The following is an 18,088-nucleotide window of genomic DNA, read 5'->3' as shown; positions in this document are numbered from 1 at the left end:
GCTTTGTGCGGCACTCGGAGCTGGAGGACAGTGGGCCTCATTACGAGGCTGCCGGTAGCCGTGCCTGTAGTGGAGGCACGGCTGCCGCCGGATTTCATTTTGTTCCCGCACCCAGAAACGGGCAATTACCGGGTCATTATGACCTGGCCGGACCCGGTAATTGCCCTTTTCTGGGCGCAGGAAAAAATTCTTCCTCGTTCGCATTTGAGCCCCATAGGGCTCAATGGGAATGGGGAAGGTGGTAGCACTGGTACCGTTAATAACGGTAGCAGTGCCACCGTCATATTCTGCTTGTGGGTACGACCCGGTACGACCGCCAGGTCAGACCTGGTGGCTGGAAAGGCACCAGCAAGCAGAACTCGTAGTTTTCCAGTACGGCAACAACGGTACCGGCAAACTTACCGGTACCATTGTTACTATACCAGCAAACTCGTAATGAGGCCCAATGTCTCCATGTATGCGTAAGACCTACTCCTATTCCTGGGGTATTCACACGTGTCCTCTCCCAGAGTCAGGGAGATACTGCAGATATGCGACCGCTATAGTGGACTTCGGGTGACTGGAGCAATTTGACTCTTTGTTTCTAGTGCAGGGTTGACGCATAGATGGTATCAGTAGAATGCACGCTTCGATTGGCCACTGATACCTTTCCACATCTGGACATCCAAGTATGCTGCACCCCTGAGGCGTTTCTCGATCATAATCTGGCAAAAGTAACATGGACGTTTATCCATTTCCAGTTACTGCCCTCAAGATCGTTTGAAATGGACCAAAAGATTCTTTCATGAAGAAGTAGTTCATCGTCTGGGCTTAGTCATACCCCGAAAAGCAGGGTCTTCAGATATGCCTGATAGGTGATCGGGAAGAGGGTCACTTGGCGATGTAGAGGTAGTAGGGGCACACTTGGAGGAACTGACATTCATAAATTCTCTGCTGTTCAAACTTCCTTTTGATTTTCTTTGGAGTCAAATTTGTTTTCTAATTTGCCCAAAAACAATTTATTAAAGCTGTCTTTAATGAATGGGTCCATTGACACTTTATAAATTCAAGGTCATTGGGGTCAAAAACCAGATCTTATCAGAGTATGAAAAGGTATTGGGTCACCGAAGAGGATTTAACTTGGATCGATAATCCAAAGCATAGAATCATACTGACTAGGGTCAGCTTCAATATTCTTTCTCTTTCAGTCCAAGGCGGGTCTACGGTAGCAGCAATCAATGCCCACCCTGTCCAAGAAACTAGGGTTCAGATCTGTGGAGGAGGTGTGTTAAATCAAGTCTCTCCAGAGATATCACAATGTCTTTGGACACATTTCTTTTCACTGCACTCTACATTAGAAGGAGTGTGTATGGTTCTAAGATTCAAACGTTCTGACTACTGAAATGTAACTCTCATGCACTTTAGCAATGCTAAACCTTTACTGTATTTTTACAGGTTGGCCTATGTGGTAATATTGTGCCAGTATTGACATATACCGGCATGTTACCACCCCGCCCAACCATGAGTTAGCTGGTGAGGTGGAGGAATGACCTCCAGCTAAAAGCTAGAGGTCATTCTGCCACCTTACCACAAAAATTGCCGGTATTGCAGGCGCTGGTAATACCGGCACCTGTAATACCGTCAGAATCCCCCTTGGAATGGGGATCAACACCATCTACCACCACTCATAATCCAGTGGACATTCCAAAAGACCGAGTGGCAGTAACAGTAATGCAGTTTGCTGTTATTCTCGTGGATTTACCGCCAGAATAGAGGCAAATGTGTCTTTTTTGATGAAATTGTCAAACTCCTGTGTTTTTAATATGCATGAACAGGATGGGAAAATGTTGACATGTGTTTTTATCTGAAGTGCATGTACTGTGACGAGTTAACCACCAAGAAGATTGGTTTAGAAGCGCTGTCTACTTGGCGCCTTCTTCTGGATGGCACCTCTTTAGGAAACATAAGACTCATAATGACACAGAATTCTGAATGCATGTCTTGAACTTTATTGTGGGGGATTCATTGCAACACTGCACCCACTGATATCCATTGCAATCTTTTGGGAAGGCCTGTGGCGGGTTGGCATGTCCCCCAGAGGCATAGGCTTCTTCTGCCTTCTCCTGGGGTTTTGGGTCAGTCAGCGTGGCACACGTTTCTAGACTCACACATTTCACACCATGCATATGCTGGCAGCAAGCCAGGGGAGCAGAGGAGAGAGCAGGGCACACAGCAAGCGCAGGTGGGTCTTGGTGTGGAGAAGGGAAGATGGCGGAAGCTCGGTGACTTCAAGGCATTTGTGGAGGCGGCACGGCAAGTCAGACTAGCAGGCCATTTCCCCGGCGTGCTCGTGCCATTGAGAGGCTGGAAGAACCTGGCAGGGTCCATCACAGACCAGGCTCTACATGGGTTGTAATGGACCCTGCTACAGCTTGCTAGTCTTTCAGTGGCATGGCCTACCAGGCATGGAACCCGGTGTTCAGACAAACCAGTCCACCTCTGGTTGGGGTATCATGTTCTGATCAGCTTTATCATGTGACTTTTTTTATCTTTCATTGGGCAGATTTGGGAGCCAAAATGAGTCCTCTCAAGCTTTTTTTGCTCCGCCTTTTGCTTTTTCTTCCTTTTCTTCTTCAACGGCATCTTCCTCTGCATCTTTTGCTTCTTCTTCTTCTTTGCCTCCATCTTCCTCGTCTCCTTCTGCCTCTCCTTCTCCTTCATCCTCCTCTTCTTTCTCCTCGGCTTCTCCTTCTTCGGCTTCTTCTTTTTCACCTTTGGAAACACGCAAAAATAAGTTGATCACTAAAATGCACCATTTGTCAAACTGTCGATAAACCTCAGCGCGCCTGCTGATTCTGCAATGCGCATTGATTAAAGCATATTAGTTTCAAGCACATTTTTTAATTGTCCAATGCACAAATCTCTTGGGGCCCTCTTTGCTAATCCTCTGTGCATTGGCAGGCAAAAAAAGAGTCATTAAGAAATATACTATAACTTGATCCTTTGGATGTGAGTGCTATGCACCCATGCATTGATCCTTGTGCGCGTCTTTTTCTAGGGCCGGGGGTGATTTTTTGTTCCGATGGACAGCAGAAGCAGTGAAGGAGAAGTGATATACATGTGGAGTTACTGGGTATAGAGCCAGGAAACGAGAGTTCGGATCTGATCTTTACGGCTGGTTGGGCTTCTATCCAAAAGCCACTCTAGTAGGGGGAATCGTGTTTGGTGGGTTTTGGAGACATTGCGAAGGAGAAGACCTTCCGCCGCATCCCAAATCATTATGCCTTGTATTGCATTACATTTAATGATTTATATAGTGCTTTTGCCAAAGTGCTTTACAAAAAATAAAAGCAGTACAATGATAAGAACTGGATTGCAAACTAAAGGATTACCATGGAAATGAGAATTATGAAGACACCTCTGAAGAAATCAAATGTTAAAGTACAGAATGGAAATTAAGAAGAGAAGCGGCAGCATGAACAATAAAAGATAAAGGGCCTCATGATGAGTTGGGTGGTAGCCCTTAAATGTGATGGTAACGGTATTACCGCCGCATCTAAGGGCTGGCCCTATCACAAGTCTGGCTTATTTACCCCCAGCTCTGAGCTGGAGGTGAATTCGCCCAAAAAAATCACATATTCGGTGCAATCACTGCTGGCGGTATTACCACACGGTAATTGCACCAGAAATTCCCCATTGGACCCAATGGGGAATGGGGATTAACAGTTAGCACCCAACCGGTGATTCAGCAGTAATACCACCGCACCAGTGGGCGCTAACGTTAATATAGTTGGGAGGTATCCCAACCGAGATACCGACCAACTCGTGATCAGGCCCAAAGACTTCCAATGTTTAGCCGTAGGAATGGTTGTATATCGGAAGTGAGGTTGGGCACAGGGAAGGCTTGGGTTAGAAAAAACAAAATGAGAGGCAGAAGAAAGACGCCAGGAAGGAGTATATAGGTACCAAAGAGAAAATCTAGGCAGTAGCAAGTTCATGGACACAATTTAAGACAATGCAGAGGGAATCAAACAGCATAAGAGAATTAAATGAGAGCTTGGGTGAAGAAGCAAGAGATGAAGAAATAGAGGATTGAGCTAGCGACCGAAATAAGAGACAAATTGATGCATTAAAGACAAAATGGAGAGGTACAAGATCATAGCCTGGGAAGCCAGTGCAGAAGTGGAGACATGAGAAGATTTTTGTTGCCGTAAATGTAAGAAAAGGATGACTTTTTGAAATATTAAACAGGATGAAACGAGCAGTATGAGAAATGTGGTGAGAGAAAGAAAGCAGACTGCACCAAAGAAAGAAGAGAATCGGTCTCCGGAAAAGGAGGGAGTTGAGCGCAAAGCATGTGTTTGAGGATTTTAGAAACAAAATGTAAGAGTGATGCAGACCGGAAACTATAGACATTACCAGGGTCGAGGGAACGTATCTTTAGTACATTTATGAGAGCACTAGGTTCATCCACTGAAGGGAATAGCCCCAAAGTGGGGGATATTGTACAAGAAAGGGATATGGAGATGCTATAGGAGCCCATGGGAGGAGATGAGAAGATGCTGCACTAGGGTAAGCATGCTTCGGAAAGTAGTGTCTATACCGACAGTAAAGTGAACAAGGGTAGAGAGGTGGCGTAGAGGAAGACGGAGAAGAAATAGTAACTACAGGTGAGGGAGCAAAGGACTGTGGAGGTCAGTGGAAAGGTCAGTGGCCTAAAGAGTAGAATATGGACACAGGTCAGGAGAGCAAGCTGACAGAATGTGTTTAACAACCTGACACAACTAATGTGGGTCAGAGGAAAAGTCAGAAATGAGCTGTGCAGAGTATTGTTCCTAAGTGTGTAAAAGGGAGCCATGAGCAGGGGATAGCACAGGGGCAACGCGCTGGTCTTTGAAGGAAGACCAGGATCTGCGTTTAGAATCCGAACTCAGGCACGGTATTAGGTATTAGGCGCGTTATAAAAAAAAACAATTAATTTAATAAAATAAATAGGTTGAATGAATGGAGGAAGGAGGATCAAGAACAGAAGCTGATAGTTTTACTTTCATGCACGTTCAGCAGACACCGAAAGACTGGGGTGGTTTATGAGAAGGGGTAAATGATTTTGGTGGGATAGAGGTGTCTTGACCTGGGCCATGGAACACATGAATTGGCCTTTGTGCTCATTTTATCCCATTTCAGGGACTCTCTTATGGGTGTAGACTGGGACAGCTGGGTTTGCTACTGCATGCACTAGATAAATGTTTACTGAGTGACAAGAAGGGTCTCAAGGTGAGCGGTGTCTGTACTATGAGCCGTCTGGGAGATTTTTTTTGCAGATGGGGGGGCTCTGAAAGGCCATTTAGTTAGTATATGGCACTTTCAGTAATATGTCAGGGAAGCCCCAGTCTTACCAATACTCCACACTGTCCTGAAATTACCTAATGTATCTTCAAATTAATTCAGCTCTAAAAAGGCAGGTAATGCTTTGTATACAAAATTATATAATGGGATAGTTCCCAAAAAAATAATTAATTTACTAGTATGAAAAAATGAAATAAAGGCAGCATGTTATATTAGTGGCCTCTACTGGGTCATCATAACTCTGGGCCTATATGATGTCATTAAATAAAGAACTTCATGTTGGATCTTGGAAAGACAGCCTATCTACTCCTGTAATGTTAATGTCACTGACACAATATTCAAGGAGACACTAAATTGACAGGATATCTCCCTCCTCATCACAACATGACCTCAAGATTGCACGAAAGTTTCAGTTTGTTAACCCTTTATGGACTTGGAACGCTAGCACGCCTTTATGAAATATACAAGTCAGTCTCCATGTGGTGACTTGACATGGAAACCCCAAAGGCCCTTGTTGCGGTCTTGGCAGAGGACGTGATGTGTTACTCACTGGAGAGATCCAACCTATCCATGTCCCCACTCTGTTGAACAGAGGCTACAGTATCAGCACATCAGTGGTGCCAGCTATCAGTGAAACTGCCAGGATGGAAAGAATGGGGAAGAGGGAAGGGTGGTTCCTGGGCATGCCACTGGCATAAGAGGGTATTGGCAGCATCGCCAGGCCCTCTGGGGCCCTCTTGAGGACCCTCCATTACACACCAATGCCGTAAACGCGTGGTCACAAGAAAAAAGCATTAAAGCGGGCAGTGCTTGTGGACACATGCAATGCATCAAAACACAAATCTGTACTTGCCTTCCTCTTCTTCTTGGCCTTCTACGTCACCTTCTTCGGCCGCCTCTTCCTCCTGGTCTTCTGCTTCTTCTGCCTCCACTCCCTCTTCCTCTGGAGCCTCTGCTTTGGCCTCCTCGGCTTTGCTGGACTCAATGGTCTCCTCAATGTCCTCCTGCTCTTCCTGGACGTGGCTGGAGTAGTAGGCCGGGTAGGAGCGGGCGGACATCATGTAGGAGCTGCTCTGAAGCCCGTAGGCGGACCGGCTGCCGTAGACCGGGGCACTCTGAACGTAGCCGCTGGAGATGTTTCCAATGCTGGTGAAGCTCAGTCGGGTCTCTTCCCCTTCCAACAGTTTCCTGCGGAGGACGAGAACCATGACAAGGACGGGCTAGTCACAGAAAGCAATGGGCACAGCTCAGTCAAATCTACCTTCAGCAGTAAATGGGGTGTCCTCCTTGCTAAGCCACACAACATCAAATAGAGCTAGTCAGGAGACGAGGTTAAGAAGGTGTGTGTTCCCGAAAAGGTGTTGATCCAAAATCTGTGTGGTCAAAATGTATTATATTTATGCATACTCAGCGACAATTGTTATCTTGTATAGGTTCTATGGTCTTAGATCGCCAGTCTTTTTTTCGTGGAGTTTTTTGCTGAAAATGTTCGGCAGAAAAAAACTCATCTAATATTTTAAAAATAGTTGGTTGTTCCCCGCCAGCCCACCTTCCCTATTTTTTAGTTCCTATACCCCCACACCATCCTAACACTTATATGCCCTTACCCACCCACCCCTTATATGTTTCAATGAGTTTTTCGGCCGAAAATGATCAGCAAAAAATACCGCGAAAAAAAGCATGGCGATGTAATAACGTTTTACCCTTTTATATTGACATTTATAGGATGACGCAAACATGACAGACAATTCGGCTTGTAATCTCTGGTTAATGAAATATACTCGAAAAAAACTACTGCTGAAATGTAATATATCATAACAAAAAACAAAATGGCTGCTTCTCGGGCAGAGTGTCCCAATGGTGAGAAGTAATGCTGTACATTCGATGTGAGTACAGTGGTGCTGGAGATGTACTATGCAAAAGAGCCACGTGTTTCGGCTGATAATCTGTCAAATAGATTCTTCATGGATATCGCATGTACTGTAATGGCTGTGCCCACTGTCTCTTCACTAATATGCAGGCTGGCAGGAGCTCCTGAGATCATGGGCTCCGTCTGGGTAACAGAACCACTGGGATAAACGGATTCATCCGAGAGCTGTGTGTTCCTGGGCTCATTTTATTCTGCTGTTCCTATTGATACAGATCCTGTGTTTGCACGACCCAAGACACTCAAGGGGGAAGCGTGGGGGGGGGGTAACCTTTATACCGTAGCCAGTCCCAATTATTATGATGCTATATTATAACTATGAAGCTTTGTCAAGGTGAAAATGTCTTAACATAGATAACCGTGATATGGAGGATTAACCAAATTAGCCCCACGGTATCGTTTATGGGTTCCACTCCAGGAATGGGCGCCCGCGCAAACTGTACACGTTGGCTTTAAAGCAAAAACCACAACACAAAAGGGGTCAAACCCCTCTCCTTTGGCGAATCGAGCAGGGGGAGAGAGAGCAAAGTGTATGTAATATGCCTGTCGTTCTGTGTTGGTAAATGGAATATTGAATTGATAGATGAAGATTGAAACACAGAAGATGTGTATTTAAAGTGAGAAATATATCTTCACAATTGTGTGGGTTGCATGTATTTCAGCAAACGTGAATATACGTAATTGTGACTGAAGTGTTTGACTAAAGTCTGGCAGGACTCTACAAAGGACGTCATGTCACCAAAATGCAAGGGGCAGCGGAAGTGTCATCGGGCACTCAATGGCATCACGGCAAGTGCTATCACGTACACATTCACCTTGACGCCATTACAGAAAGTGGGGCAGGTGACCTTCAACCCTGACAACATCACAGGAAGTGACATCACTGATGGAAAGTGCTATTTTAGTTAGCAAGAACATATGTCAGCTAGGATTCGGCCTATCGGGGGAGAAGACATGGCATCTTCTGGATTAAAAGCAAAGATTTTGTATTATTTACTTCCTGTATGTGTTACACTCAGGTTCGCCATTCTGGGCGATATACATGCAAATATGGTTGTTTGCATCAGTGATATATAAAGGATGTGGTCATTAAACTACTGCTCAAGGAGGAAATGAAGCTGCCCAGGATCAATGCATGACCGCACACTGGAAACTGGCATTTAGAAATAATAGGAACACAACCATGCAGCGTTGCAGAGCTGTCATTGAGTGTGTTGTCACGGGTCCCCGGCACTGTTCTTGTGGCCTGTGACTCAGGGGGCTGCAAGACTAGTGACAAGGGTAGCAAGGTGGCAAAAGGGGTGGCAGATGATATCCCTGGATACCCCCAAGAAATGTCCATGGAACTGATTGGTGATTATAGTGCCCTTGCTTTTGATGATGGGGCAGGAAGGCTGTTGCCAATGGTAATGGTGAATATTATTTGTTCAGAGTGGAGAGACATGGCGTATGATGCGAGGTGAGAGTGTGTGTCTACTTTTGATGCCTTGTAAATAATAAGAAGTTGCTTGAAGTTTCCAGTGGGCGAGGCAATACGTGAACCTTTCTCCAGCTCACTGAGTAGAGCAAGAGTGAAGAAGGAGCTCTAGACCAGAGTAATGTTTCAACAAATAAAACTGTTGTGGAATGAGGTATGGGGCAAGAGTTGGCTACAGTGTAAACTACAGCATGAGGTACAGGTCATGAGTTCTACTCAGACCAACGCCTTGCTGTCAGAGGTTGGCCCGGCACACCCACGTGTCGCATTTGCAATGCGTGACTCCATCCAGCACTCGAATCGGACTCGGCCAAGTCTAAGACATTCCCTGGAGGCTGACACGAAGCATCCACGGGCAAACGCAGGACAATGGACGGTAAAGGATAGGTGACGTGGGGCAGGGATCGAAGAGGCTATGGATTGGAAACTGACCCCCATACCAGATGAGGTTGGACCTCCTTGTTTAGGGCTCACGTTTACTCTCTATGTGGTTCAACAAAGACCCAGCCGTCCTGCTATTTAGACCTGGTATCATGTCTGGTTTGTATATGGAGTAGGGACTCCAGCATGGGTAAGAGTTTACTGGGAAAAGCTAGGTGCCCTCCAAGGGCAGGGAACCTAGAGGCAGGGGTGGCAGTCGGACACCTTAGAAAGAGGGTGCATTAGAAAGGCTTCACCCAGGATTGGCTGGAAAAGGACCGGCAGCTTGCTTGTAATAAGAGCGTGGGCGAGAATATACCAAAACCTGAAAGAGAAAGGACGGAGATTCAAGTTAAAATTACCACAATTCGATGTTATTTGCAGCCATTCAAGTTAAGTGACCTCCCTGTGAGAAGAAAGTAATGATCACTAATCAACTTATGTTTACACCCTAGAGAGGAGTGGACAGCATCAATGCACTATGCGCTCAGTGGGACTCAACATGGTACCTCCCTCCCCCCTGTGTTACCATGCGAGCCATTCATTTCTGTGTTAGTTGGTTGTTTCCAGGCCGGAAAAGAGCAGGCATGTGTAATCTGCACTGGGCCATCGAAGGGATAAGGCCTCTGACATCTAGCATGTAGTCTCTGGCACAGGAGTCTGCAAATGGTGGCTGTCTGGATGTTGTGGACTACACATTTCATGATCTTGCAACATTGAGTATGCTGGTTAGGGCTAATGGGAGTTGTAGTCCAAAAAATATGGAAATCCAAAGGGTGCAGATACCTGCTCTAGCAGATAACATTGCCATCAGTAATGCATCTGATTCTATTCTGTCTGTCTACCACCTTTTCCCTTATGAACTCTTATCCATGGTCATGGTGCCATACACATGGTCGTCCTCCTGTGCCACTATGCGCAAAGTAAAATAGAAGACTGATCATAAAATAAAATGCTAGAAATAGTATAGAATTCATAGTGGAATAGTTCAATGCACAATTCTGAAGAGTTTGTGTAGCTGGCGTATTGACATAATTGCCCCTCTTTTTCTGCATGCGGTGTTGTGTGTGTGTATAGATGGGCGTAAAATAATGACCCTTCCCCCAGAAGTGTGGTGACTGATAAAATTGATAGTGTCGATGTTGTGTAGCTTCCTTGCTCTCCGTGCCTTTGGCATGTCAGACTCCTTCCTTCAAAAAAAAAAGAATTTAAAAAAAGAGTTCCATGAAGCGAGGGCTGAAAAGTGACTCTGGTGGCTGCTAAACCGGGCATCTCGAGAGCCATGGACTCGCATGGCCACCCCTCTGCGTTAATGAGCAGCAATACACGTTGTTGTGTAGCAGCTATGTAATCAACGTTTGGATGGAAACATGGAGAATAAGGCTTACATTTCCAGTGTTTACCAGGTGGGTAAATGGGAGCTTGCAGTATTAAGTTCACGTGCAGTTAGATCACCTTTTTTGGTAGTGAATTCAAAGAGGGTCATACAAATTCAACCTGCTAGTCTAGAAAGACGTAAACAGCAGAGGGGAAATGAAATCTATCAGAACCGATTGCTACAGACGTCACGTTCGCCAAGCACGTCGCGCTTACGTGCAGTGGCGCGCGCCCCCACCTACCTGTACGCTGCGATTTCAATGTCCAGCGCCATCTTGACGTTGAGCAGGTCCTGGTACTCCTTCAGGTAGCGCGCCATCTCGCTCTTGGTGTTCCGCAGTTCATGTTCCAGCTTATTGATCGTTTCCTGGCGAGAAGGAGGAAGAAAGGCAAAAAGAGAATGTGCAAATGCTTGATAGATTCAGAATATACAACGCATGCGTGAAAGGCAAAGCAGCTTCCCATATTAATAACAAAGCAACAAAAAAAACAGGTGCTTCATGATAAAAGATGCGTTTCTTGGCGCATGTCTTTAATAAATCTGTCTAACAGGGGAGGGTGGGCCGCCGTGTGCGTCATTGTTATACGGATGAAGACTGCATAAGTAGACACAGCTAAAATGTAGCATATGTATTTTTTAAATGTATTTATTGTGTTTAGTTCAAATTAACTTCTACAACAGTACAAATATATTTACATAAAATCATCACTAAAATTTCATTAACCATCCACGGCATCAAATTCATCAACATATGTGTTTAAATCACTAGATATGATGATGTATACATTGTACTGGGGTTGTGATAGATCGGAACATGTATTTATTCATCTTCTTAGCGTGCGCCAGAGCCCACAGGCATCAGGGTGCAGAAAGATTGCTGGGAGCAGACAGATCTGAAAAAAAAGGTTATTCATTTAATGTAAACAAAATTGTGGCGCATTGCACTTCCATGCGCTACAATGTTGTCGGGCCTGCAAAAGTGCTGGATAAATAATATATAAAATGCACAACTTTAGCACTTGGATGTTATGACACAGAGGGCCTGATTGACAAAAGCGTGTTTCAATGGGAAAATCCCATCCAAAAACACTGTAAAAAAAAGACCATTTTAGGAAAAAATAGCCTGGAGTGGGAGGACTATAAGCAGGATTAGCCTGTTAGATGGAGAGAATACAGGGGGAGACAATGAAAAAGGGGGTGGGCAAATAAAGAAGGGGTTCCACACGAAGGGCAATACCCGGTGTAGGAACCCACCTCTCCCTAACAACGGCAAGGACGAATAAGCAAAAAAGCCAAGTGTGTGTTCCCCCTTTTAAAAGCAAGTGCAATGAACAAAAAAATAAGGAACACAAAGGGCAACACGTGGTTTTAACAAGTAGGCAAAACTCTGGATACAAATCTGAAAGACCAATAGGATATTAGCTCAAATGTGTCACAGAAATCAGGCAAAACAAAATGATCCAAAATAACCTCCAGGCGATTCGGCAGTATTCGGTGAGCGGTGAAGTTTCCACTCCGTGTTTGCCCCTGTACGACCTCTGCTATGTGTGCTCCCCTACCCACTTCAAGTAGACCATACATGCCAACACCCCATTCCATTCGGGGGATGTTAGTCCAGTGCTCTTTTTATTCTTTGCATTGGGGACTTGTAGTCCTAGATTTAGAATTCCGCAAAGACAGGAATACAGGCCCAAGAAGGCAAAACTAAAAACAGGACTGGACTAGATTCTAAGGAGTCGCAGCACTCGCCCAGCACTCTTCACAATATGTGAAAGGTAGAGTGAGCAAAAAGCGATGGCTGCGGACTCTCAAAGTGGGAAAAAAAACTACAGAACAGGTGGTCCTTCCATGTTTTTTTTCTAGAGAGGGGTGCTGGCTACCTTTTTGAAAAACTCTTCACAATATGCCTTTGTAGTCCGGGGTGCACGAAGTGGGGGTAATTCTATACAAGTCTTTGTTGATGCAAGTCAGGAGCGTGTACCCGGCATGCATTCCACTAATGGTTGATCATGACATGACGATAAAGTTAAAGGGACGCTGCACGCGCCCGATGAGCTGATCACCAATTAATGGTGAGGCTGCAGCCGGGCTATAACCTCCAGTTGCCACCCTGCAGATGCTGGTGAACACCGGGCATAATTGCCAGTCTCTTCATTACACGACTGTTGTGTATGAGCGCCTTCGCCGTGCCTGGCACCTTCTCCGGGCACCTTATGTGGGGTCGGCGGGGTGGGGCTAGGGGGTCTCACTGTGAGTTTATTTTCCCGCCCAGTGGATTTTCTTTGAGCGCATGCACTGGGCGCCCTGCCTGCGTGCACATTACGAAGATGCCAACCAAAGTTACCAAAGTCCAAAAACGCACAGATCCGTGACCAGTCGATGAGCCGGATTTACAAAGCGTTTTTCCATGGGATTTTCCAATTGAAACCCGCGTTTGGAAATCAGGTCCGATGTCCCTTAACTGTGCGTTATACACGTATTGCACACCAGGTGTTGCACACGGGAACCGTGCGAGGAAGCACAGGACTCGACAGTGTTGCCCCTCGAACCTCCAGTCCACAGACGCCAGCGCGCGTGCGCCTTAACCAGGCGATCTACCCGCGGGAACGTGCGGCGGTTCCTGGCGCCCAGGGCACGCACTCCTTGTTGATGGTACCGGAGAGCGTGCCTTGGAGTGTAAGCCGTGGAAACCCATGACCCTTTCCTGGTGCGGAAACGGGACATGTTGGGCGCATCACCTCTCGGCGCAGCATGTCATTTGCTTGCCCACAGAATGGGGCTAAGTGTACCCGCCGCTCAGCACCTTCCCGAGACATGCTTGCTGGAAAGTGGGGTGGAGGGGGCTCTACCCTAAGGCATCTTGGCCGCATCATTTAATGAATTACTAATACCTGCCCAGAAAGGCGTCTCTAATCACCTAATGCTATTTCAGAGTCATGCACGGAGCTGATCTCTTCATATCCGCTCCCCCGAGCATCGGTAGGTAACCTGCAAGGGGGTGAGGGCGGAGGGGAGGGGGGCTTTAAGACAGCCGCAGAGCCGTGCTGAGAAGACTCGAGAGCAGACCTCCCCCCCCCCACACATACCCCTCCCTTGCGGGACACAGGTAGGCAACCGAGCACCTATTGTACAGCACCCTCTCCGGCCCCAGCAACGATGGGAAGACCCTCCCCCGGCCGTGCCAGGCAACCACCAAGAGAGGACATCCCAAGACCAGCCCGCTCGTAGACATCTGGGGAGAGGATAATGTAGCTCCCAGACACCCGCCAACCCTGTCTTTCAGCCGCTTCGGATGTCAGACCGGCAACTGTGGGGCGGGAGACGCCCTAGACCAACAGCCCACCCTCAGCCATCATAACAGGCGCCAGGAAAGGGAGGACCCCCCAAAAAGGATATCCGCCTAAGAGCCATGCAGGGTTAGGATTCTCTCAGAACAGCCCCTGCACCACCCCGAGGAGTTTTACCAGGTAGCTCTAACGGACGGCATAATGCTTAAAGAACACTTCCACGCCCCCCCCCATACTCCTCCAACACCCGCCCTTTCGTCATATATCCACGCCTAAAAAACCCTTCCTCCAGCCCCCACGATTGCAGGGAAGGAATCATCACTGTATAGCTCCTCGCCGGGGACATGCTCGTCTATTCATAGCTCCTGTATCTTCTCTTCAGCGCTACAGTGACTGCATATTCTATGTATAGCTCCTTCCACTTGTCCCTCAGTACTGCAGGCACAGAATAATCTGTTCATAGCTCCTCGTATCTTACCTTCAGCGCTACATCAACTGGATCTTATATGTTTAGCTCCTCATCCCAGTTACCCCTCCTTACTACAGAGATCGTATCTTCAATGTATAGCTCCTTGCCACTTGTCCCTCAGGAGAGGGGCAGAATCATCTATGCCTAGCTCCTCGTATCTTCGCCTCATTGACTGCATCTGCTACGAAAAGCTCCTCACTCCTCGCCTCTCAGTACTACAGAGATCGTATCTTCAATGTATAGCTGTTACCCATTGCCCCTCAGTGCTGCAGTGGCCGGATCTTTCACGTATAGCTCCTCAATTCTGGAGAGACGCAATCTTGTATGTATAGCTCCTCACACTTTGCCCCTCAGTACTGCAGAGGATGGATAGTCTATGCATTGCCCTTGCATCTGGGCACGGCATCTATTGAATCATCCAGGTCTAGCTCCTCATCCCGTGCCCCTCAGCACTGCAGAGACCATATATTATATTCATAGCCCCTCATATCTTCCCCTCAGCACAACAGGCACCGAATATTCTACACATAGCTCCTTATCCCTTGCACCTCGTTGCACGCAGAGACCGCATCTTCTATGCAAAGCTCCTCTTCCCTTCCCCTCAGTACTGCAGAGATTACATCGTCTATGCATAGCTCCTCGTTCCCTCCCCTCAGTACTGCAGAGATTGCATCTTCTCTGCATAGCTCCTCATTCTTTCCCCCTCAGTACTGCAGAGATTGCATCTTCTATGCATAGCGCCTCATTCCCTCCCCACAGTACTGCAGAGATTGCATCATCTATGTATAGCTCCTAATCCCTTGTATCTTGTTGCATGTAGAGACTGCATCTTCTATGCATAGCTCCTCATTCCCTCCCCTCAGTACTGCAGGGATTCCATATTCTATGCATAGCTCCTCATTCCCTCCCCTCAGTACTGCAGGGATTCCATATTCTATGCATAGCTCCTCATTCCTTCCCCTCAGTACTGCAGGGATTCCATATTCTATGCATAGCTCCTCATTCCTTCCCCTCAGTACTGAAGGGATTCCATATTCTCTGCATAGCTCCTCATTCCTTCCCCTCAGTACTGCAGTGATTGCATCTTCTCTGCATAGCTCCTCATTCCCTCGCCTCAGTACTGCAGAGACCGCATCTTCTAGGCATAGCTCCTCATTCCTTCCCCTCAGTACTGCAGAGATTGCACCTTCCATGCATAGCTCCTCATTCCTTCCCCTCAGTACTGCAGAGATTCCATATTCTATGCATAGCTCCTCATTCCTTCCCCTCAGTACTGCAGAAATGGCATCCTCTATGCAAAGCTCCTCACTCCCTCCCCTCAGTACTGCAGAGATTGCATCTTCTATGCATAGCTCCTCATTCCTTGCCCTCAGCACTGTAGAAACTGGATCCTCTCTGTGTATCTACTCAGTCCCTTTCCTCTTGTGCCATTGGCTGCAATGACATTACCCTCTATGCATAGCTACCATTACCCCCAACCAGAAGCTGCAAGCACAGAATCCACCATATATAGCGAGTCAACACCCCCTCCTGCAAACCTACTAAGCAACGGGTTGCAAATGCATAGCTTGCCAACCACTTACCCTGCGCTCACCTGCAAAACCTACAAGGACAGTGTGGCTCCATAGTAATTGCCAGTACTCAGAAGCATCTTGTTTCCATATTGTGCATTACAATAAATACAAAATGTCCTCCCCGCCCTGGTACATATAAGGACAGGATTGTCTAGGGAAAGCTGTCCATCCCTTTGTCCCCACACCCTCCCAGTGCCTTCAAGGGTAGGACCCTCCATGTATTGACCATTGCCCCTCTCTGCATATAAGAATCAGATCCTCTCTGTATAGCCCATACCAGTAAGGACAGGATCCACATGGCCCCTTCCACCTTCTACCCTTTAGCAATCCTCCTACCCGCAGTTACAAGAACCCCTATACTTAGCCCATACCTGCAGGCCCAAACCTTCACTGGATATCCCCATTCCCTCTCATCCATGCATATAGTGCCATGATCCTCTGTCTATAACACCCTCTCCCCATCCCTACTCGATGCACCCCACCATGAATGGTTGACCTTTATACCAGTGTAGCCCGGATTCACTTTACACCTCTAAAGCAGCCACATGACCAGGTTTTTCTGTTTTTGACCACCAACTCTTCCTCAAACCTGCAGCAAAGGATTCTCAGTCTATTTTCACTACCCCTCATACCTGAAGTCCCTGGATCTCGGCACCCTGCTTATCTTCCAACTCTTGCAACTGCCTCTCCATTGCCTCATTCAGGCCCCGGCAGGCCTCTATCTCTAGGCTCTTGGCCTTGAGCATCCGACGGCTCTCCGACACTTCATCTTTGGCAGCACGGGCCGCGTCAGTGTTCTTGGCAGCACTTTCGGTGAGCACGGTGAAGCGGCTGCGGAACCACTCCTCGGCTGATTGCATATTTTTGGCTGCCAGCTTCTCATACTGTGATCGGATGTCCTTCAGGGCGGATGATAGGTCAGGCCGAGAGACGTCCATCTCCACCGAGATCTGCGCATACTGGATCTGCGCCTGCAGTTCTGCCATCTCCTCCTCGTGCACCTTCTTCAGGAACTGGATCTCGTCCATCAAGCTGTCGATCCTCTTCTCCAACTCTGCCCGGGCAAGGGCTGCCTCATCGGCACCCTTGCGGACGTCCATCAGTCGGGCCTCGGCCTCCTCCCGGTTAAGCACCTCCTCCTCATAGCGGGCCTGTAGGCCACGCAGAGTCTCCTCCATGGCCTCACGGTCACTCTGTAGACCCTGCTTCTCTTGGACAGCTTCCTCAGAGGCCAGCCTAAGCTCACGTATCTCCTGCTCATAGAGGGCCCGCAGGCGGGAGGGCTCGCTATGCTTCTGCCGCAGCACAAGTAGCTCGGCCTCCAGCACTTTGTTCTGCTGCTCAAGTTCATGCACTCGTTCAATGAAGCTGGCAAACCGGTCATTGAGGTCCTGCAGCTGGGCTTTCTCTTGGGTGCGGATGGTCTTCAGGTCACTGCTAATGGCGGCCACCTGGGTAATGTCCAGGTTGTCCAGTGAAGGTATCAGGGAGGATGAGGAAGAGGAGGAGGCATAGCTTCTCCGGGCTGTGCCCGAGGAAACCGGAGCAGAGTAGGTGGACCTAGGTGCCCCATAGCCACTCCTCACTGTGGAGATGTGCACCCTGGGGCTGCTCTCCACATACCGGCGCTTGTAGGAGGAAGAGGAGGAGTAGTAAGGCTCGTAGCTGTAGGAGCTCATGGCTGCTGGGTGGGAGGCTGCTGTGTGCGACTGGAGTGGTGCCTGGACTGCTCTCTTTATAGCCCACAAGGAGCCTGACGCAGCAGCAGCAGAGGGTTTCAGCAATGCACACAGAAGGTGCCTGGCCCAGCCCACTTACAGTGAGCGGCAGCAAAGCTCATCCCAAAGGCAGGGGCAGCTGTAGCCCAGCCCCTCTGCACTCGGACTGGCCAAATCACCCCCAGCCCTGGCCAAGCCCCCTGCACACGACAGCCCATGCAACCAATATCAAAAGGTGGACGGAACTTAGTCCGGCCCTCTTTAGCATGTCAAGCAGCATTAGAAATACTTCTACACTAGTACAGCCCACCGCAAAGGACAGCCCCTCTTAATCAGCAACACAAGCAGTTCTATCCCTTGCCCAGCCCGCTGCGGAGGATGGCCTTCCTCACTCAGCACCAGGGATAGCCCCACCCACTGCAAAAGACAGCCCATGCCAACTATCACCAAGGCGGCGTCAAAAGTAGCTCAGCCCCGGCCAGAAGAAAGTCCATACCAACCAGCTGCAAAGGC

General features: G+C 47.9%; 1 protein-coding gene across 1 annotated transcript; it reads right to left on the bottom strand.

The window, feature by feature from the left end:
- Positions 1-1,965: 1,965 nt before the first annotated feature.
- Positions 1,966-17,650, bottom strand: NEFL (neurofilament light chain). The gene is made up of 4 exons (XM_069617598.1): positions 16,490-17,650; positions 10,769-10,893; positions 6,179-6,513; positions 1,966-2,751 (listed from the first exon to the last, which is right to left on the bottom strand). Exons 1-4 carry the CDS (start codon positions 17,534-17,536, stop codon positions 2,567-2,569), a joined length of 1,692 nt encoding a protein of 563 aa, XP_069473699.1. The 5' UTR covers positions 17,537-17,650; the 3' UTR covers positions 1,966-2,566.
- Between the last annotated feature and the right edge of the window lie 438 nt (positions 17,651-18,088).

This window comes from Ambystoma mexicanum, chromosome 10 (genome assembly GCF_040938575.1).
Source record: "Ambystoma mexicanum isolate Mex_15411 chromosome 10, UKY_AmexF1_1, whole genome shotgun sequence".
Lineage (NCBI taxonomy): Eukaryota > Metazoa > Chordata > Amphibia > Caudata > Ambystomatidae > Ambystoma > Ambystoma mexicanum.
The sequence above is the reverse complement of the archived record's forward strand: the minus strand, read 5'-3'. Positions and strand labels throughout refer to the sequence as shown.